Below are 23,686 nucleotides of genomic sequence, written 5' to 3' on the forward strand. Positions count from 1 at the left end.
CACCTCATAACTGATATCAAAATGACAAAAACATTAGCACAGTTCATCTTTCAGTGCCGATCCACAATATGGAGCATCCGGTAAGTTACAGCGACGCTATTTTACCTTGACTCACGCTCACCCAACCAAGTTTTAAAAAAGACTTCTGTGTTATCCAGTATGTCCTAAGAGCAGTTCTTTGTTTTTATCCAAATGATGGATAACTCATTTTGAAATAAAACCCTTTAACTGGCCTCTAATGTGATCACAACGATTTTGGTCCTGTGACCTTCATCAGATCATCATTATCTGATGATGCTCATGAGACAGAAATATCTTGATTTTGTTACAGGCCAATGAATGTGGAGATGACAGAGCAGCAGAGGAGGAGTCCAGCTGGAGATCTGTACTTTACTTCACGATTCGACTGATGGTTTGATTGAGCTATGTCCACTTAAAAATAAACAACAACATTAAAATAAACAAGAATCTCAGCAACCTGGTAATGCACAGGGCAATGTCCGTGCCTGATGTCTTGGGAAATTACAATAATAATGGACATATGGGAGCATATGGCAGCAGTCAGACATCTGAGACGGTCATTTTAACGGACCCTAGATGTGACACAGATGCAGCACAGATGTATCCGAAGCAAAGGGTGACAGACAAATGAGGAGCTGCCAGAGGCACCCCGGAGCAGCATAATAAGGAAGATGATTCACTTTCACTACAAGTCCAAGTCCAGCCTACCATCTGTGAAGTCAGAGGGGTAGAAAGGCAGTCTGCGACACAGGTCCTCATAAATCCCCCGCCCAGCTTTGAAGAAATCTTTACACTGTGTGGACAGAAGGGAAAAAGGTTAGATTTTCACAGAAGGAAGAACTCCAATGCCACTCCGCACAAAGTCGCTAAGAACAGGATCAATTTTCAGTCCAACGGCGGCGACGGCAGCAGTCTTCAGAGGCAGATGTGTCAGTGTCCGCCATCTTTAAGCAACAGCAATTTTTATATATGTCACATGCAGTCATTAGGCACAGAACTGCAGTTTTCCCCCACTTGTTATATTAATCCTGTTTCCTATGTCTTCCAGGACTTAAGAGACAAGGAAGTTGGTTCTTATAAAATTTGATTTGTCCAATGGAATAAAAACAGTTTGATGTGGAGGCCAAAAGAAAGCAGTAAAATTAAATGAGCAATGTATGTCGAAAGGCATCTTGTCGTTCAATAGTACTGAAAGCACTTACGCATCTGTTGTTTATTGTTAAAATAGGTAGGTCTCCAGAAACACTCATGATGAACAGGTGCTGAGCTCATAAATGTTTAGGAAAGTCATTAAAGTAAAGCATAAAAACCTCCAAAGATGCAGGAGCACTTTCACGGTTGTGCAGCGCAGCATCTAGTCCAAAATAAGAAAAAAAATTAGAAAATAAATAAAAGTTCCCAAAACTTCATGTACGAGACACAATAAAATGGCATTTACAGAAATTCTAAAAGGTGGCCAACACGACTAGTTGATCGTTAGGGTGTTTTAATATCTACAATAGTTTTGTGTTTGACCTGTAATGAGAAGAAAACAATAACCATGTAGTCGCTCTATGCTGCCTTCTCAAATAAAAAAGAGCTTCCAGGTCTTTCCAACTCAGATGACTGAAACAAAGCTGTGCTCTTTTGCAGCAAAGGCGTCACAGCTGACTGCAAACTGACTACTGAGGAAGCCAGTCAGAAGACTGCTGCTTGCTGACACCTTTCTGTCTAAACTGAATTGAAAAGAACGTCACTGGCCGTAATGTCGAAACACAAACATCCCTACTGACGGCTGCTCACTGGAATCGGTGGACAATTTCACCGACCTCAGACCGGCCGCCGTCTGCTCGTTCTCTTATCCTCAGTGACCTCCAAAATAAAAAGAAACATGCAACAGAATGAACAGCCCGAGGCTGCAGCCAACCCGATGTGCTGTTACTCTGCAGCCTCCTGTGGACGATGACACGTTCAGATTAGAAAAATCGTCCGATTCTTGCGTCGGGAAAGACGCTGGTGATTCCACAGGGTGCTCTCCTGAAAGGATCTGAATCATCAGATTTAATGGAGCAGTTCTGCAAAGTCTTTAATTGTGTAAAAGAAAAAAAAAAAGGAGTAAGCAGCAGGACGGGGCTCGATTTAGATATACTTTTATTAAAGATCTCTGTGTCCTCAGAATGATCACAAATGACAGAGACAGCAGCGGAGGATAGAAGACTTAGTGTATTTATAGAAAAGTCATGAAGAGGACATTTGCGAAAGGAGACACTGAGTGCTTCCTAAAAAGATGAGCTTTCAGGTTACACAAGATTCGAAGCCAATGTGTCGCCCCGACTGAGCTTATTAAGTAAATTATCCAATTACACAATGTTCCATTTTGGTGTTGAACATAGCTTCATACAATTAACAGGATAAAAGGAGCGGCTGATGAGCCTGTGAGGAGGTATCGCCGTTGGGGAAATCATTCCTGCCTCCTCTGTCATCTTAAAAAAAGTTTTGACAGTTTTTGGCAGAACAAAGCAATTTGTCTCAACATAAACAAGGTGAAAACAATCACCAGCATCAGAATTTCCTTTTTTTTGTTTTCTTCCTCTCTATGAGAGGGGCGGCTGGTTTTATGAAGCCACACATGCTTGTTCAACAAGGATTGTTCATCCATTAAATCCCTATACATCATGGAATCATTTATTATTACAAGGGAGTTTGTGTGTGTGAGTGTGTGTGTGTGTGGGGGGGGGTTGATCACCAGCTTTTGACTCAGGTTTGATAAACAAAAGTCTCAAAGAGAAATTAACGTCCACCTGGTTGCCATTCGTTGTGAGCAGTCGATGGAGTGAGGCAACGGGTAGGAAAAACATAAAAACACAACAACAGTTTGGCCTAGTTTCCTAAAGTGGTGTGCTGGTGCGGGTGGTCTGATGTCAGTTTTGATGTGGACTAAGGTGGAGGACATGTGCGGTCCTGCTTTTTCCACTCATTTGATCATTTTCTGTTTCCTCCCAGTATCACCTGCTCTCTCTTCCTGAATCTGTCTTTTTCTGTGTATCCTTCTTTCACTGAGTGGCATTGAGCCTCTGGAGCCCTGGGACAAACACCTAACATAAAATAAAATAAAATAAAACAATAATAATAATAATAATATTAAAAATACAGACGGAAATGACTGTCAGCGGGAACATTAGCAGGAGATGTTGGTCCGAGGCATTGAGCAGTATCCCTCTGGTGTGTGTGTGTAGCTAAAGGGTGGGGAGTTCTGACAGGACTGTGAGAGATGTAAGGTCATTTACCCGCTGAGGAGGCCTGGCAGGAGCTGATGCTGATTGATTAGCGAGCAAGAAAAGATGGAGGAGTCAGAGCAGCTGAGCGAGGAGGAGGAGGTGAGGTTAGGGAATAAGGTAGGAAATTCGGGAACGTTAACCAATCACAGGTCTCTCTCACCTTCAGGGGTTTGTGACTGCGGGGGTCAGTCTCCTCCTTCCCCAGGGCGGTGGGCTGCTGGTTGACCGCCGTCAGCTGGTGCCGCTGGAAAACCAGCGCCTCCTTAAACTCCTCCTGAGTCTTCGTCTCCAGCAGCTTCTGCCTGAAGGAGATGTCAGAGAAGAGGGTGGCAAACGTCCTGCCCAGCTCCATCGCTGTCTTGGTGCTTTTCTGTGGACGACCATTTACAAGTGACACTGCGTTACAATCATAAAAGGACCTGTGGCTAATTTGGAAAAAAAAAAGTTTTGCAGCGAAATAGTCTGTACATGCAACATAGATGTGAGGAACTGTTCCCCATTCGTGAGCAACATAAAGATCCAGTGGATTCATCTCTTCCTATGAGACAAAGTGATTTGATCTTGGTTTAAAATTAACATTTTCTATGATAGCAGCTTCGATTAGAAACATCCAAAACATTTGAATCCATATTCATTTTCATTCATTATATTTAATTGGACAGTTGGGTGATTTTAGAATACACTATTCTGTTGTAGTTAGAAGGAGTGGCCGTATTTTTTATGTCACTTAATAACCTAAAAGCAGAAATTCTCCTCTAGTCCATTAGGAAGAAATCACTTTTCTATTCTCATAAATAAATTATATGATTGCATTTTTTTATGTAGCAAAATTTGCCAAAACCTCCTTATAAATGTGGTTTTGATATGTAAACATTATGAATGATGTGAATCGGACAGGTACAGCAGTTTGGATCTTGATATCTTGGAGGGCATTTGTCAATAATCCCACATCTGTCCCAAAGTCACAAAGTGCAACAGAGTGACAGTAATGTGGTTCCTGGCAGGCTGTGAGTCGGTGCCGTGCCAGGGAGGCCTTGTTAGCCAGGTGGTGACGGGATCGTACAGTAGCAGCTGCAGCAAACAGAAAAACCAAAGCCTCTAAGCGTTTCCACAGTGCCAACTGAATTTCAAACAGAGCTCAAAGAGCTGAGTGAGTAGATGGTGATTAATTTGCACGAAGGAAGCCCACCTTCGCCTTAAAGGAATAAACCATCAAAAACGTCGCCCATGAGCGTCCCTCTGGAAGCGACGTTCAGCAGCTGTAACACTCATCCAGGGTTTATCAGGCGTGTTAGCATGCGTACAGCACAAAGTACACAGGCTGTGTTTAAAGATAGATTTCCAGGGAGGGATTTGTTTAAAATTGGACAAACAGTGGTTTTATGCCACCAACATCAAACATGGAGGGCAGCGTCTTGATCCAGGAGATAGGATGGAGGGATGGGAACGTGTTGGTGGATGATTTCAGGTGAGTTTTTGTAGATGGGTCCTGTGTGTTCAGCTCCCACCATTAACTCACAGGAGATTACTCAGGTTTGCCAACCAGAGGAATTCCTCTTATCGTCATCATCACAGATCTTTCTTCACTGAGGCAGTCCCCATCAAAAATAACTGAGACATAACCGTGATTAATGTTTACTTGGGGCTCAGATTAACGCCTCTAAGAAGGACTTTAGTGGTCGTGATCGCCGCGTCTAGGACTGAAGTCAAGGGCGGCGGAATAACTGAAGGGAGACATAAACACGAGGATGAGTTCATAAAAACAAAACAAAACCAGGAAACACAAAGCAGTTAGCTACATGTGTGTGTGAAGTGGGTGGGGGTGGGTGGAGTGGTTGGATAGGAGGTTCGTATCTGGATGGGAGGGAAGGCTATCACAGGATACATGGTGCTACAGCCAGCTCAATATTGAAGAAAACAGCGATTCTGCACACAAACGGTGACCGGAAAGGTTCAGCCAACCGGGAACTGGCGCCCACACAAGACTCTGAGAGACTCTTGGACTCATTCGTGTTCAGAAGAAATTTGGCAGCTTAGTGGCTTTGGCTGCTGCATTTAGATAGATAATTTAGCAAATTAAAATGAAAAATGCTGAAAAAATTGCCCGTAGATGACACTAGAATGAAAATCAATACTACAAGAGAGCAAAGGTCTCCAAGATATTTCCATTAAAGCTGGCTGCAACTCAACGTTTTCTGAAAGGTAGCAACATATTGTCTGTTTTTATCCTAAGAGATAACGGCAGAAAACATATTTTACAGGCACCATTTTCAACACAAATGTTACAGGGTTCATTTTTTATTAACTGAATTACTGTGGCACATAATCAGAAGCTCATTAGTGTTTTCTTTTCGCTTGTCTTTGTATTTCAATTTGAGCTGTCAGCAGCACAACAGGATCCTGTTTGTGCAGTAACATGTGGTGAACCATCGTCAGGGAAGTGTGAAGGAATAAAATCATGTAGAAAAATACAGATTTGGGCTTCATGGGATAGAAAAAATCTGCCAAAGCAGAACAAGGTGATGCTTTTTCATCTGCGTTCGCTTCACAGGAAACCAAATCAAACTGGACTCAGAACATCTGGCTAACTGAGTCCCTTATTTCAGATTTGTTTTGATATAACAAAGAAGCAAAAACCACCTGAGTGAAGGTTTAGTTTTCAGGAGCTTTCTTTTGATTGGCTGAGGTCTGCTTGTGACATAACAAAGTTACCTAAGTGCTAACAGCGTTTACTGGCTGTGTGTATTTTTCTGTAGATTGAGCCTTTGATGCTTTTTCAGTTAATAACGAAGCTAGTCCTGATTTATTATCAAAGAAAACATTTGCCTTCACACTAAGACCTTTAATTGCAGCAGTTCATTCAGAAAAAATAGGAAATTTCCATGATCAGTGAACACTGAGGCATTTGGATGCGCACACTGATCAAATGTTGAGCAGGATTATACTAATCCCTGCACCTGCAGCTGACGCTCCCATGACTTTTGGTGACTTCAGGGACAGATGAGCGATAAATGACTTTTTGGCAGCGGGAATAACTGGAAAACCTGCTCGCAGCAAAACGTCAGGCATTAATCTGTGAATGATTTTTGCAGGAGAATAGAAGCGACTGAACTGACAGTTAGAAGCACAGACGCAGTAAATTATGAAAACACAAATGAATTATGAACAAACACTACAACAAGCTAATGGATTTACAAATGCCTCGGTAATCCAGCAAAATGAGATAGACCCGATATATCATATCCCCCCTCTGGGGGCAGCAGTTACCATTTTGAGCGGGGCCAGTATCAGGATGACATAGCGGACCTCGCAGCAGTTCTCCCCCCAGTTTTGTGGCCTCTCCAGTCGGGAGATGCACACATGACGCCTCTGGAGATGTTTCACGTTGCAGCTGTAGCAGTGAGGGAGAAGGAGATTTTATAAATGTCAACGGCTCACCTCGCCACCATCGACCCTCGTTTCCATAGATTAACCTCTTTCTCTCCAGCAACAGTTAGACAGTATTCAAATGTGTCTGCACACAAACACACACGTGTGTGATTGATTGCACACACAGTTACAGGGCAGAGATTCCTGTAGATCAAGTGTATTTTACACAAAATTCAAATGTCTTGTGTAAAAGTGTCACATTTACTCATTGCTGCTGTCCATAAATATCCCCATACTGTGGAAACTATAAAATACACATTAGACACACAAAACTATAGCTTTAATAATATTTATATATATATCTCTCTAACAATGTCATGTTGCATAAAAATATCTTATTAAATATCTTATTATTCAATGTAATTCGCAGCAGAATGTTTTTTTTTAAATATATATATGTATATATTCCCACAGTAGAAAAATCTGAATAATTAACTCAGTGGTTGCTGATTAATTTTTTGTGGATGAGCTAATCCATTAATTGGCTGATCAGTTCAGTTTTCATGCACACACACAAGCAGACGTCATCTTACAGGATGCAGAGCCAGGACTGTTGGTACTGGACCCCAGTGGCGGTGGCCGTCACTCCCTGGATTGTCTCTGACAGCAGGTGAACTGCGGGGCAAAGGTCAGAGGTCAAACACGTCAGCCAAGCTCGACATCATGTCCATTTTGATCCTAACACGCGAGACACTGTGCTCAGTTCCATCTTTTCTGTGTGTGATGTGTGTAACTACATTTGCACTGTTCCTGTTAGATGTGTAGCCTGTTGGTTAAATCTCTAGTATTTATATATGTGTAACAGTAAACCCCGGCTCTGACTGCCTTATTGTCGCCTCATGGTTTCAGCTAAAGGCCTAACGTGTTCAAGGCAAATCTCTTTCCTGATCTGCCGTGCCAGGCCTGACGATGTGATGTCTACATCAGAAGTGTCTAACGAGCTCGCCTTCTGCTCTAGACGGCGATGCCAGTCTGCACTGTGTGCAAACAGCTCACCACGACGTCCTGATAACGACGTCCGTCCGGCCCCCGGAACCCACCAACGGTGTCAGCAGAATTGGCAACAACAACAACAATAAAAACACAGGTTTTATACGTTATTACATTGCCATGTTGACGCAGAATAAATCCTTAAACATGGGGAAGTCTGGGCAGGACGCTGCATCCTAATATAAGGAATCTCCCTGCTCGCTTTTCATGCTGGGACTGATGAATAATACTGTTCTGTGGCAGCAGCCCTGACTACCCCAAACTCCTCAAGAAGATTCGTCTTGCTTTGGCTGGCGACGTCCCCTTCGACTCATCAGTGGCGAACAAATTACAGGGTGGAATTGTTTTGTATCGTAAACAGCGGGGACGATCATTTCCGTATCATTCTGATTTGCCCTGCCGGTGGTTTCTCTCTTTCTTTTTCTGTCCGTCTTTGTCTTTCTCTCCATCACTCTCCCTTTTCTCCCCCTCCACCGTGCCGTCTCATCAATAAAGTATCTTCCATTCATGCCAGAAAATGATGGGTGTCACCATGACAACAGTATCACAGTGCTCAAGGAGTGAGAGAGCCGGGAACAGAGAATAAGAGGAGGGGGAGAGCACAGAGAAATAAGACAGAGAGAAAGCATGCAGATTAAGAGTAAGAGGGAGAAAAAAGAATGAGGAGCAGAGGAGAAGGAGAGTGACAGGGAGGAAAAAAGATGACACATAGGGTCGAAGAGAGTGAGAGCGAGAGAGAGAGGCAGGAAGGAAAAGGAGAAACAAGGGAGACAGAGAAAACGAAAAATAGAAGAGATGGGGGAGACGAGAGAACAAGATGGAGGAGACATGCAGAGAGCTAAAATTTCAAGCAAGAGAGATAATAACAAACAAGGACCTGAGGTAAATAAAAAAAAGAAAGAAATATGCAAACAAACAAAAATAAAACATGACAAGATGGAAGATAACAGTGAGACAAGATGAAGAAGGGGAGAGAGAGGGAGACAGAGGGACGGAGAAGTGAAGGAGATGGACTGGGATTCAATTCAATTAATAGCAGTAAGGCTGACAGCCATGTAATCATCAAAAGCCATCCAATTTCTCATTGACGTCAGGGAGGAAAGGGGGAGATGCTATCAGAACAAAAGAAAAGACGAAAATATAAAAAGAGAAAGGAAAGAGGTTGAAAACGGAGATGGAGGAGGGAACAGAGGAAGTGGTCTCTGCGGTCCTCCATGCCAACAGACCGGGTGGCCTACATCAGACTGTCGGAGAGAAGCTAACAGATCGCACCGTTAGCATTAAAACGCCTTCAGCGTTGTTGTGACAAATGCCTCCTCTAAGTAGGAGAGATTGTGTCAGTGCTGAGAGCCGCTGCACCAACACTGCCGGCGTTCACGGTTAAAAATCATTATTATTTCAACCGAGAAGTTTCTGCAAAATTATTTATGAGAACCAAAGTAGCAGCAATTCCCAGTTTTGTGATTAATGTACGTTAAAGCTTCCTCTTGGCGCTTATTTTTCTGTTACGCAGGAATTTATTCTCTATATATTTTATACATATTTAGAGTTTTAGTATGATAAAACGGCATAACGGCAGAAAATGCACTTCCAAAGAATTGAACATCAAGTATTTTGGCGTGATTTTTCATCCATTTGAAATAATGAAGCGTAACTGTAGTTCAGAAAGAGCATCACGACCAGCTCGTCCAACGTCTGACAGGTTAACGACCAATCAGACCTTCTAGTTTTACATCAGATAACAATCAGATAACAGTCCTGGTAGAGCTGACTGGTAGGGCAGGAAGTTGTTCATGTGCAGGACTGTTGTGTTACGCTGCCTTAGTTTAAATCAGGTGTGCCGTCTTACATACCAACTGACTGACAGATTATTAGCATAATCCCAAAACTTCAGCATGTTAAAGTTCAATCAGACTGAGAAGTCTTCATAGAAATGAATGGAGGGCCAATCTTTGCGTTTAGCTCATTCACTCGTGCTAAAGTCTGCCCCCCCCACTTATTTACTATAAAACGGTCATGACATAATGTGTGCGATAGTAGATTTTGGAGAGTTACATCACCAGCGAAGGTGAACACACCATACTTGAATACCAGAGAGCCTGCTGGTGTGATGAGTGCGATGAAATGGGACACTAATTAAGAGGTGTAGGTGAGATACTTGTCAGCTAGGTGAAGATTTCTGCATGGTTTCATCAGCTATTGGGATGCAAACACGGCTGTTTCCAAACATGGAAAAGAAAAAGAAGAGGAACAAGGGGAAAAAAAAAAAAAAAAAAAAAAACAATCACAGATGCTCACACGCAGCATATCAAATGTGACAAACTTCAATAGAAAGTGATGAAAAAAATGTGAGGAAGACCAGACTGGATGGCTCCACTGGCCCCTTTCATCTTCCCTGAATTCTTAACGCCGTTATCCACACGGTTTGGATGGATGACGGCGGGGGGGGCACATAGCCGTTTCTCTAAATCACACAAACGTGATGCAGTCTATCACGAGTGTGTGTTTTCAAGTGGATGTGTCTGTCTGCCATCAGCTGCAGAAAATAATCAGAGATTCATGGTTCCTCTGTTGTGTCCTTTTGGTTACGTTATGCTCAGAGATGACCTCAATCAAACCTCCTGATCTTATGCTGCCTAAAAGACCCATAAACTGACACACATGTACACAGATGCTCAAGAGGGGGTGATTGGTTACCTTCAAAGTGTGGGCTGCGGAGGGTGCTTTGAAGGAGGTGATTAAAACACAGGAGGGCTCTGTACAGCAGAGGCAGATGAAACACTGACTGTATATTGGGTGTCCATCACAGCCAATCACAAAAGAGCACATGAAATGTTGTCGCATGCTGATGAGATCCACTAGAACTGGGTCAACGGTGCAACCGTCTCATCTAAAGGGGCCGTTGTATCGTCTCATCTGCCAATTTGCATTCAAAAGAATTAAATAAATGGTAAATAATCCATTGACCTGCTCAGATATAGTCTCAAAATCAAGAAAGGTATATACAAATTAAAAAATCTAATTACCTGAAGATTAATGTTTTCCGACTGAGGACACAGTACTGAAGCCAAATACGCACAAATCAAATTGATTTATTAATTTGGTCTGCTTTTCAGCTCAAAGTATTCATATTAAACCAGTTCTTTTGTTTTTGTTTTTTTTTTCTCACATCACTGAAAAAAAAAACTGATAACATTACGGGACAATGAGTCTGAGAGGGTGTTGATTTGAGGGGCAGCTCAAGAGGCATCGATATCTGTGACACCGGAGGGACGGCTGGTGTCTGTAATCATTTGATGACTCAATGCATCGACCCAGTCCCGAGTGGGGAAAGCAACACAAACGGCATACTGATGGTTGATTGGTACAGAAGTGAAACACTGATTGCAGCCTGACGGTGGCCGATGCTGACATTTTCATCCAATTAGCACAGCTTACCGTCATCAAAGAAAGCGAAACTTTGAGACTTGTCTGCGTGGGGAGAGAAGGAGGGAGAAAAAAACCAAAAGCAGAGACCAGAGAGTCAGCGCAGTCACCTTTTTCTGATCAACATCGGAGAGTAGCTGAGATTTTACACACACACACACACACACATTCTGGTTAACAGGCTCGTACATAAATATCTCTGCTGAACAGAAGCTTCATTTCCTGCCCTCCTTTACCTCATACATATTAAATATTATATTCCAGAGAAAATCCCTCAATGTCTGGTCTTTGTTGGGTGCAGAGATCTTATCTTGATTACCGTCTACAGGCTATTACCAAGAATTGGATTTTATCACTGATAGCGGGCAATGTGTCTGGCCAGTGCGGAGAAACCCAAAGACAGCCAATGAAGAGATCAAGATGAGATAAATGACATGTGTGGCCACCATTTTTTCTTTCTTCTGTCGTGGTAAAGAGCTCGACTTAATGGTTTCAATTTAGTATTCTGAGCATTCCCGCTGAATGTGACAGAGAGATTTTAAGAGTGGAAGGTCACGCCGCTGGCCGAGAAAAGATATATTATTATAATGGAGAGGCAGAGCTGACTGATTTGAAAACACGCAGTGCCTTTCCTGTTGAATGGAGATAATTATTTCCAGAATATTTGTGGGGGGGGTGGGCCTCCACTAAGTATGTTCTTTAAAAAGAGAGAAAAGTCGAGAGAGGCATTTTTGAGATCAACATCCAGGTTGTTTGACAGCTTCTGAACGTCTGTGACAACACAAGCATTTTGTCTTCAGAAGGAAAATTTCTCCTTTGCAGCTTCAAAAATTTACATATTTTCAGTTTTAATAAATAACACTGGAGAATTATGCAAATGGAGGAGGCGCAGGGACCCGGCGAGATCGATCAAAGGTGACAGCGATTTAGGAAGAAACGATGGTACGGTCATCACAAACAGCGTACATGGCGCCGAGCACCTTAGCTGTCTACAGCCACACAGAGGAAGAGGAAAATACAATTACACCGAACATTGTTATCACAATGCTGACAGTCATCGTGTGGCAGATGCTCATCATCATCCTCAGTGAGCTAAAATCTTTTATGTGTTTAAATATCTTAAAGGATGATGAGTGATTTTTTTTTACCTATGAGAAGCAGGTTTTAGGACTGAAGTAATATGAATATCGAGGCATTGCATCATCAGCAGTGTTGCTCATTATTCCTCGGCTCAGTGAGTAACTATGCTTCTCCGCTGAATCCCAAGACAAAAGTGAGTAAAAGAAAAAAACAAAACAAAACAAAAAACAAAAGTTGGCCTCTAAAAATCAACTCTGTGAAAGTTGGTGCAGGCCTAATTATCTCTGTGGGCTTTCATCTTTTGCATTTCTGTAATTCTCAGTTCTTTCTGCTGCTGCTATAATTTCGCCACGTTCTCTTTATCTCACAGCTGTACAGCGTTACACTCCAAACGAGCCGGTCCACTCAGCAGCCGTATCACCCCCGCCGTGGAAGAGCGAGCGCAGATATGACAGAAATTAATACCTGAAGAGATGAGTCCCGTCGATAATGCGTTCACTTCTCTTCCTCTCACCACTGGCAGGGGTGTTTCATGTGTGAACGTTCATGATTTTTAATTTGGGGAACACCCTAACCCGAAACAGCCACACTGACGACAGATCGACAAATCTATTAGAGATTAGGAAAGGCAGGAGTCATAGTTCATGTTTGAATGTGCATCCTTCATATTTCTTCTCAGTCTGTAAGCATTTCCTCTTGCTCCATCTGTAAATATCTACTCATTTGCAGCCTTACCCTTTATTTGTTGTATAATTGTACAATTGTTACATCATTCATCCTCAGTAAAATTAATTATCGCCCATTTCTCCCCTCCTGTTCTCCTGTTCCTTCTACTGCAGCTAATTAATTTCTTCACCACTTTTGATTTAGCGATATACAAAAAAAATTAAAATGAAGAATAAATAAATACATATATGATAAATATGATCAAATATTGTTGGCTCAACGATGCATTAGATTTATTCTACAATTTATGAAATTTATAATCAAGCTTTGGTTTGATCATTTTTATTTTGTGGCTGTTTTGTGAAACCTCTGAAGGCTGAAATCGACCCAGACCTGCAGAGGAAGCCTTTTTGTTAAGATGGCAGCCACAAAGGGGGGCACAAACCCTTGTCTTCTCTTCACTGGGTTTTCTGGGAAAGAAAGAGTCAAGTATCATCAGCCACCAAGCTCAAGAGTCTCAGGGAGCCATTTGAAAAGCTAAGTGATTGATCGATGGCAGAAGTCAATTATCAGCTCACCGATCTCACAGAGGCGGCCGAGCAGGCTGAGTTCACACTCCTCCCACCTCTGACTGCCCATCAACAACCGAGGACACCGGCATCGCCAGACCGGGAGACACCGAAGGGCGGCATATTGAAGCAGAAACCCGCAGGAAGTGGAGTGAGGAACCATCGTCAAAAAATGTGATGATTAAAGATGAAACATCACAAAATCTTTGTGACATTAAGGAAAAGGAGGGCAAAAAAACTGCTTCTGTAAAAGCAGCATTCAATTCAGCTGGTGGCTTAAAAAAAAAGATCCACGCTCTTATGTAAGAGGACGGATTTTGTCTGCTCTAATGGGCCAAGGAGCTTCGCCTCAACCAAGAAGCTTTGCTCTTATTCAGCCGAGAGCACCGGCGCTGAGGGGACGAACTAATGAGGCAGGCTCATGTGTGAGCAAGCGAAACGTGCTTTAATAATAATAAATATTATTACAGTATTCTTCTCTTCAAATCAATAACCCCCCAAAAAATAAAAATACAAATAAAAATGCTTCACTGATTTCAGCTTCCTTTAAATGGCACGAAGAGCAGATTATGTTGGTTTTGATTATCAGCCGTGTTAGTGACGTTTACGTTTGGACTCTTTTTGAAATGTTTGATGTCTGGATTTGAGAACGGTTGCCACCATGATGTAGCACACAGAGCTTTATTTACGTCCACCGAAGAAAAGGAGCCTTCGGGGGCCAGACAGACAGCCACAGATCAGACATCACAAACTCTTTGAGTCTTAAAAGCATTCTGATCCCTTCTCAGGTCAAGGTGACGATTCTGCTCCTGAGGATGGAGGAGCTGGATTTCATGTGCAGATGTGAGATGTTTTTCGTTCGGGGGTCGTATGTGGAACACCGATTGTGTTTTGTGCGTTGCCAACTGTATATTTGTGAGCATTTTCCACAGAATATTACCACATGCAGGTTCATGCACACACACACCGACGAGGCTCCTCGCTTACCATTGACCTCCTGGGCGCCTGCGTCTGTGAAAAGCATGCTCATCACCTCCTCGAAGTTGCAGCCGGGCTCGGACGCGTGGCTGTCCTGACCCACGTGGTGCAGCATTCGCTTCAGAACGTCGTCCAGGGAGGCGGCCGTCTCGTCCAGCAGGATGCTTGCCCGCGCCAAAAAGCCATCCAGGTCCCGGTGAGCCCGAACCTCCTCCTCGAAGTTCATCAACTTCACATACTGTTGAGAAGTCAGAACTCAGCAGATACATGGAATTTCACTGTTCCCCCACAACTTTAAATCCTATCTGCTTGTATGATGTTCATTTTGTCAGTGAGCTGGATGCCTAAATTATGTCATTCTGTTGTCACCAACAATTTTTCTTTCTTTCTTTTTTTTTTTTTAACACAGGCAGATGGCACTTGGTACTCAGTACAAATCACTCAGTAGCCCCAACCCCTAATCCATCCCCCGCTTTCTGATTTATTTCCCTTTAAATGGAGCATCATGTTGTATTAAACACTTTAAACTAAAGACGGAGACCATAAACTCATCAGGAAAATGTTACTGAACTAATAAATCCAGTAGGGCCATTTTCCAATAGATTTCAATACAATCAGACTCCTTTTTGCCACCAGTGGATGGTCCTAATATAAAAGGCAGGTTTAAGGCTCTTCAGCATTGGCTTCACTTCGCAGCCTATGGAGTCTGCATCCATTTTTATCTACAGCCTTTGACTCAAGTTTGAGATTGTTCATATCGTACAAAAGGTTGTGTGGAAAAGAACCCGAAGAACCTTTTAGATCATCAAACATCCACAGATCAGCTCTGTGGATGGATCTTTCCACAACAACCACACAGTGCCGTTTTTTCCCGACATGCTGCAGTGAAGCTTTACCTGAGTCACAGGTGAACGGACGGGGAGATGAACACAGCTCGATTAAGAGCTTAGACTTCCTCCAGTCTTCGCTTTAATTGATCGTGCGCTTGACAGAAGTTCTGAGGCTGAGTGGATTCCCTGCTGCTCTTTTCACAATAAAGCAGCGGGGCCATGTCTCAGGTCTCTGGAGCCGTTTGTGTGCAGAGCTCTACAAATAAATGTGATTTTGCTTTTGTTTGTACAAATCTGTCGAGGTTTGGTGTGCGATTAAAAGGTTTAGAATAAACCTAGCTCATTTGGCGTTGACTGAGATCCATGTTAAGTCATATTCAACGGGCAAACTGTGTGGTCTTCTCGTGAAGGACAGAGAACTGGAAAAAGTTCAGCCCTGAGAAGATTTCTTGAGTGGTTAATATAGAAAAAGAAAAAGTAGGCAGCTGTCACAGATACATTACCACATGAAAATGAATTCTAAATATAGAGCACTGCAAATAAACAGATCCATAACAAAATTCTTGGCGGGGAAGTTCTGTATGTGAGCATGTGAAAATGATAAAAAACAGGAGAGGGAAAACCAACAGGATTGTAATACAGAATGGGGAGATTAGTAAAAAGAAGCAGGCAAGCTGTTGGCAAGAACACGCCACAACAAACTGAAAGCTCTGACATGCCTGAGCTGAGGAAGTCAGACTGCTGACAGGCCCGGTCACTGGTTTAAACCATCGGCCTCCGGCTGCTGCTTTGAACTGATAGACAGCCAAGGTAGACCAACATCCCCAGAGGAGGAGAAATCTGCTCAGATTACTCTGAATCTTAAAGAAATTAGGTTGTGAATTTAGTCAAACTGTCGGATCGATTTGGTTGTTAGTGTGAAGTCTTTCAGTCTTGAGACAAATTTGACTTTTATCAGATTTTTATCAGATCAGGAATATTCCTGTCCTTTTCTTTCTCTTTCAGGTGGACAATAACGATGTCTCCATCATGACACCATTACCTGTTTACTGAAATTCTTTCTCACCTGATTGACTTCAGGATAAAAAAAACGCAAGGTTATCTGAACCAAGTTACTGAGAGCAGACTTTAAGAAAATGAATCACTCAACTTATTGACCTAAGGTGCCGATTGAGTGTCTGATAATAATAAAAAAGTTTGTCCTCCATTTGAAGTGCTACAAAGATTTAGCAGAAGTATCTTCTGACCTGTGGACCAGCTGACAAATGTGTTATTACAAAAACCTTTAAGTTGAACCTTTTGATCTGAAGAAGCCACTCTCGTTTTTAAATGAATGTGGCCTTTCTGTTGTTTTTCTGTATTTTTTGGACTATACATTGAACAGCATTTATTCAGGGCAGGTTGGCACGAAAAATAAACGTTGATCCGATCGCATCTGTCAACTCCCTCCTCTCTGATGGACGACATGCGCAACAATCAATGAAATCAGCTGCTATTGTGTTTGTTTGGAAGGAAACGTGCAGGCAGGTCACGGCCCCCTGTCCGAAGAGACGTCTGGCTGTAACTCAGAGAGTTCATTAATAAAACTGATTAAGATCGCCAAAGAATGACGTAGCAACTCACAATTAGTAAATACATAAAAGCACCCTCTGTGCCACTGAACAGTCTGTTCCATTGCAGATGTTTTATCGAGATTGACAATCACTGCAGAGTAATCCTGAGCATCCTTCGCCTGGTTTCTGCCACAACATAAATGAGGCAATTCAATTTTTATACATATAAGAGCCTTACCAGCAAAATCCAGGTCAATGTTTCTTTAAAAGATTTCAAATGTCTGAGCGTCGTCACCATCAGATCATTTGCTTTAACCCTCCCTGCTGTAAGCCCACCCACAGCTGCTATATCTTTATTATAAATGTTGTTAAAATGTAAAGCCAGAAATATGAACCAGTCACCAGCAGAGTGGCATGAAAACATAAACAGAGATGTAGAAATTGACAGCAGAGTGACTCCTCACATAAAATGGATTGATTTTGCAAACATCAGTGCTCTCCATGCAGCTGCATTAAACTGAGTAGAAAAATCGAAACATTAAGCTTGGAAATAGTCTTGATTCGGACGTCCCCAGATGTAATAAAGCTTGGCATAAAATGAGGCAGGAAGATGACTTCACTTCCTCATTATCTGCTCCGCTCTTCAGTCACTCCCACTTAACTGTTACTGCGGCATCCTAAATAATGGCTCCACTTTAACGTACATTAACTTCAGACATTCTAAACAACTGCGACCAGTTTAGTTCACAGTGCATAAACATCGTCTTCTTTGGGGCTGAGCTGGCAGCTAGTTATCTCAAAAATATACAACTTCAATGGATTTGTCTGATTTGAACATTTTGCAGTTCTTTTCTGGGGCTGCTGTCAGATATCTGTAAGATCTGAACTCAACTGAAGTGGTTTGCTGCATTTGTTGACTGGGACAATTTACTTTTTTTTTTTTTTTTTGTAATTTTGTAATTATTAAATTTTTTTCTTTTTGGCCCCCGGGGAGGCCCAATTCACTTTTAACTTTTAGTAATATTTCATTGCATTTAATCCAGTTAATACTTACCCGTCTTGATGTGTTCAGTAACACACATCCAGAGTCATCTGTATCTGAGAAAAAACCAAAGAAGAGCTACAATTAGACTTTAAACAGGATGCATGGAAGGAGACAGTACATCTGTGTCATACGATCTGTAATCTGAGTGGGAGAGTAAAGAAGCATCACTGGAGCCATTTTGTGTCATCTTCATCTCTTGTTCCTGATCTGTGGGGCTCCCCCTCTTTTTATAATGCATCCCAAACAGGTGGTGTTGTGGTAAATAATTCTTACTGAAGGTGTGAAAAAAAGTCAATCTATCATCTATAACCATCAAAAAAACAAAACAAAAAAAGCCACCCACAGTTGTCTAAGAACACAAGACAAGAAAGAAAAAGTGAGTATAAATTGGAGCGAATTCTGCAGGAAAATACACAATCACATGACTACACACTGTCTCAGTCTGTCCAGGCTACAACATTACACTGACAAATTCACTTCTTTCTCACAACCATCATAACAAACTACTGTCTGATCCAGCCTGCAGGGGGTTTGCATTTATATATATATATTTTATTTTTATTTTTTTTCAACTGATGCTTATGCCCAGTTATTCTGCTTCGTGTTACTGGTGAGTCTGAGTCTTTTAACCACTGTTCAATTAATTTAATAGGTAGTTGTGCAGCAGAATTATTAATGTAGCGCTAAATAATGAAATCATTTGATGGTAACCAGCTGCTGGTCTGGTAACTTCAAAAAAGGACTGTCCTGCCTTGAGACACAACTTTTAAAGGTCTTATCGAAGAGCTAACAGTAGAGACACGGCAGAAAACGGTGAGGACGGGGAATGACATGACTTTAAGCAGATTATAAGCACAAATACTGTTAATTACCACAACTGCTCATGAACTCTGTTTTTAAACAATATCAGCAGCAATTAATTTAGTAAAATCTGAACATTACACGTTATAATGCTTAATTCTTTAATGCTAATCTGTCGTAACATGGTAATCATGAGCTTCTCTATTTGCATTTCAAAGCATTTTAACCAACAGAGCATTCATTAGTGATGGAGCAAGGTCTTAAAAAAAATTACAAAATTCACAAGTAACAACCTCTCAGGCTGTGAAGGAGAGACGCCTGAGACCCTTTTTTCTAATAGTGATGGAAATGTCAAGAGGCAAGTCTGTAAATGCTCTCAGTGAACAGGGATTGGAAGTTCTCTGCCGATAAGGCTTTAATACACACGTCTGTGCAGCTGGATAAAGTACAAAGGTCTGGATTTTCCCAGTGTCGGGGGGAGAGGGAGGAAAAACCTTTTAGGTTGGAAAACAACATGGGGACAAACCTCAGCATCGAGGTTTTCAACACACTTCAGTCCTATTACTAGCAGGCTGTCAGCGCCCTGCTGACTCTCATAAAGCAGTCCACCGCCACCGTTACATAACACAGTTATCACAGTTTACTGTGGGGAGGACGTTATTAGGTTACCATGGGCTTTCCTCCTCTGCTCCGCGTGATGCACTGTGTCGGCTCCGTCTGGAAATCAATCAGTGCTTAACTCCGCCCTCCAGCTATGGAAAAGCAAGAAACCCCCCCTCCCACCACTACCACCACCCTCCAGTCCCACTTTAACAAGCCAATAAGCCTCAGGAAACGAAAGGGTATCATAATATCAATAATCCACTCACAAGTGAACATGTTTGAGTCTGCAGAAAAAGGGCGGTGTGGGCTTTGATAGCCACACCAAACATCCTGGCATCATAAAACCCTGCAGGCAGCGGAAGAAGAGAGAGAACACCCCCAACCCCCACCCACCTCCCTATGATGAGTTTATGGCAGGGTGGCACGTGTCGTATGCAGTGGATTTGGCTCATCAAAGCCTCACAATCAAAAAGCACACAGCACACAGCTGATCTGCTGGGGCGGGGGTGCAGTTCTAATTGCTGTCAGGCTGCTGCTGTAAGGAGATATTCATATATTCATATGATTACCTCGTCCTCAATGATCACCTCCTTCTAATGGCCTCTGTAAGTCTCAATATACTGTCTGGCTTAAAGTAATCCAGGAGAACTTCGGGGTTTAGGATTAGTGTGTGGAAGTGTTAAAATGTGACACAGGCTTGTTTCCTTCCTCACTTCCTTGTTTGATCAATGTGGCACTTTTTAGTCAGCCACAAGTGCTGTGCGATCCCAAAGTGGAGGGTTGTGCTGTTTTGGTGACTGACAGCTGAGGAGTTAGAGATGGGACCGATCTCGGGGAGTGGCCTTGAGTTTGGGGTCAAGCCAAGCGTTGGAAACTGTGCATGTGTTTAAACTATGGTTTGATGTTTTGGAAAAACAGGAGGATAAGAACCTGCTACATGGAAAAACCATCCATGCTGACACTAAGAAGGTTCTAAGAAGGTTCTGGTTCGAATCCCGGGCCTGAGGTTTTCTGTGAGTTCCAGGTTCTGCCGGTGCAGGTTCCCTGCAGTCAATCCCTCCCACAGGACAAAAACCTGCAGGTTGATTGGGGACTCTAAATTGGCCGTAGGCATGAGAATAATTACAGATCTATATGTTAGCCCTTTTTTTTAGCTGTGAGGCATTCATCAGTCCATTTGACAAATTTAGGATGGTAATTGTTGAGATAATATTGTTTAGTATAATTAGGAAGTTCTCAGCGGTATTTTGGCAGAAATGAAAAAAGCTTCAGTTTTTTTAATCCACAGCCAAAAACCTATTGACCTCTGCAAACAGAGGTCCATGCAAATATGTGAATTTTTTGAGAATTTGGCCTCTGTGGTTACTTTTCTTTCAGATTATAGAATTACCCAAGAATGTGTTTTGATTGGGGGGAAAAACAAAAAAAAAAACTATTTGATGTCCTTCGCTTAAAAAATGAGTCTGTTTCCCAAAACCCTGTGTGGACCATGAGCTCAGTGAAGACAGTGAAGTCTTTCCACGGTAAATGATGCCATTGCCTGTTCTCTACACTCCGTAAACTCTACATTTTTAAAGCAATCCAGCTCTGGCTTTTCAAGGTCAAGCAGTGCCCTTGGTCAAAGCTTGATTCCTCACATTTCCAGTGTGAGAAAGACTGCAGTCCTTTCTCGTGGACTTTTCTGCTTCAAAACACACTAATCAGTTTTAGTTTCCTTTCTCAGTTACATTTTAAAAACACAAATTCAGTAAAACAAACATTTGTGATAACATAAAAATCTTTTTGTGCTGGCTTCCTGTTACTAAAACATGAAACAGGATTACAATTCCATGTAAAATATTAAAGGAAAGACTGAAGACTATTTCCCACTGACAAAGCCGTGAATATGAAACTGATTTTGAACATATTTTATTTCAACATTCAAAAGCAGACTATCCCTGAAGCATTAAGAGCTGCAGTTCCATCAGCAGTGATTCAAAGTATTTCATATTGGTCACTCTTAATGTTCTTCAGTGTGTTCATCTAATTTGAGCAGATTTGTGCATCATACTGTAGATGCACATTTAAATCAATGCATCAACCCAACAACTACAAAAAAAACTATGAAAAGTGGCACTCCTCCTTTCAGGGCTGCATCCCTTAACATCAGATTCAAGGATTTTTAAGGACCTCTCTGGCTCATCTACCTCAAACTCAAGGACCCGGCACCGCCTGGTTTGAGATAGGGATCAACATAAATAAGTGTTACCACACAAAGTTTTTATAATGAGAACCAACAGCTTTATAGAAGCCCAAAGACGCTAATTAAAGAGAGAGAAACGCCTGAAAGTGTGAACCCTTCTCAGTTGTGCGTCTGGACACACTCTGTGGGTTCTTGCTTACTCCAACACAACACAGTAAAACATAATTTTGTGCAGTATCAAGCTGCAGAGACTTATTTACAAATTAAAGCGCTTCGAGAGGGTGAGAGACACATTCACATTTAGAAAATAAAATAAAATAAATCAGATGAGCATTCATTTCTATTTCTTATAGAAACACAAGCATTTTCAGTGGCCTTCATTTTTAGGACCAAGGGAAACCCTGTGATTTATGCAGAGATGCATCTGACCGGGCTGTCAGGACGCCACAGGAAGACCACAGCAACAGCTACTGGTCCATTCACTTCATGGGGGCGGAGTTTGGCGCCATTTTGTGATTTAGGAGAGCTCATTGGTTTTATGGGGGCGATGACATACACTTAGACATCATACCTGGAGATTGTGCTCAGTATACAACACCTGTGAGCCAATCTGAGCAAAAATCTGAAACTAGAGACTTCACAAAAAGAACTGTGAGGGAATGAGCTCTTATCAGGGGCCCAGAGATCAATATTTATAGGATATAATTTGATTAGACCTGACGCTTGCATTGTCTGTCCAAACTGTTTCTGCCATTGGCCCCTCCCTCTTTCTTTTTCCCAGCTTGCACCTCTGCAGATCTCCAGCTGGACGCCTTGAGTGTTACTATGTATGGACAATCAGCCCAAGTGACATGGTCACCTGTCACATTTGGAGGGAACAGGCATCTCACGCTCTCTCTCCCTCTCTCTCAGTTTCCATCCCTGCCCATGGTGCACCTGTGACTGTTGCCATGGTGACAGTAAACCTGTTGAACCATGGGGGTTTTTCTGGTGATGGGGTCAAAATCATCTGCACCTGCAGCTGAAGAGTTGTCTGTCAAGTCAACACCTGCCGTCGGGCTCCGGAAGGACCCAGACCTGCCGCAGACCGCCACAAAAACCAGTTCAAAGTTTTAGTTCAGGGGCTTTTCCTCAAACATTTTCTTTGGCATCCATCTGGAACGATGCTGCAGAGATCTTCAGACACACGACGCCTTTCAGAGGCCTCATGTTACGAAATAAAATATCCAGCGAGGATGATGATATTGATCAGGCAGCAGAACAGACTATTGACTGGAAACCACCAACATTCATATGTAATGTTCAGCTCCAAACGAATATTGCACTTTTATCCATCAAATATATAACAATAGTGGATATTTTATAGGAGGTCAGTTCAGGTGAAGTCTCCATTGTTGATATAAACATAATGAAGTAGCCATAAAAGTCTAGTGAAGACTTTGAATGCACTTCAAATACATTAATGTTAATAATAAATTAATCTGGAGTTTAAATTACACCAAAATGTCATGTATTTGTTTAAATAACAGTACAAACTTTGAGGTTTTTACCAAATTCTGTAATCTATCAACAACAAAAAAAACCTTTGATCATTCATTTCATTCTTGGGAGCAAAGCTCTTCATTGTCTGCTTTTATCTTTTGCCTGCTCGCAGCTTTTCTCTCATTCAGCCACTTTTCTTGCATCGTCTCTCCTTCCTGGCTCCATCTCCCTCGTTTCCCCCTCCTTCTTATCCCCACCGCACACTGACGCCGACTGCCCTCCCAGTCTCTCTGTGCACTGACCTGGCCCGGGGCTGATCTGGTTGTCGTAGAGGTGGATGTCATCTCCGCAGGCAATCGGCGAGTCCTGTCCCTCCTCTCGGCCCTCGCTGCCCTCCTCCTGCTCCACCTCCCGCTGCTCTGGGGACACAACAGCACAGGGTCACCTCCTGGCCCCCCCAACTGGCTCCCTGTCAGGGCAGCAAACTAACTTTCTTTTAATTTATCCTCCAACAAAGTTGCTGGCAAATCCCAAAATTCAAGAGGTACTTACTGCAAACTCAGCAGGAAAAATGCTGGATTACTTCCTTTAATTTCAATTTCTTTGCACAATAATAAATCATCATAATCTCATAAAACTGTCCCATTTGAACACAAAAATCAGTTATTGCTTGACTGTGAAAAACTGAGGAAGCAGAAACTAAAATAAAATCCTGTGAGCATAGTTTTTAAGTTTAGAGAGTAACAAGGTATCAGGATATCAAATGATGACAGC

The 23,686-nt window shown here is 42.3% G+C and overlaps 1 protein-coding gene across 4 annotated transcripts in view; it reads right to left on the reverse strand.

Moving 5' to 3' along the window:
• slc4a11 (solute carrier family 4 member 11) overlaps positions 1–23,686 on the reverse strand; it is a 77,001-nt gene that overhangs the window by 15,136 nt on the left and 38,179 nt on the right. For 3 of the 4 annotated variants that reach the window (XM_029493090.1, XM_029493091.1, XM_029493092.1), the window contains 7 exons: positions 23,215–23,331; positions 17,854–17,897; positions 14,426–14,654; positions 7,241–7,322; positions 6,546–6,669; positions 3,439–3,648; positions 730–814 (listed from right to left, as the gene is read on the reverse strand). In XM_029493090.1, coding sequence (XP_029348950.1) covers positions 730–814; positions 3,439–3,648; positions 6,546–6,669; positions 7,241–7,322; positions 14,426–14,654; positions 17,854–17,897; positions 23,215–23,331 — 891 coding nt within the window. The remainder of the gene's footprint in view (positions 1–729; positions 815–3,438; positions 3,649–6,545; positions 6,670–7,240; positions 7,323–14,425; positions 14,655–17,853; positions 17,898–23,214; positions 23,332–23,686) is intronic. The other variant, XM_029493093.1, reaches the window with a different exon arrangement.

The sequence above is a fragment of the Echeneis naucrates genome, chromosome 22, assembly GCF_900963305.1.
Source record: "Echeneis naucrates chromosome 22, fEcheNa1.1, whole genome shotgun sequence".
Classification (NCBI taxonomy): domain Eukaryota; kingdom Metazoa; phylum Chordata; class Actinopteri; order Carangiformes; family Echeneidae; genus Echeneis; species Echeneis naucrates.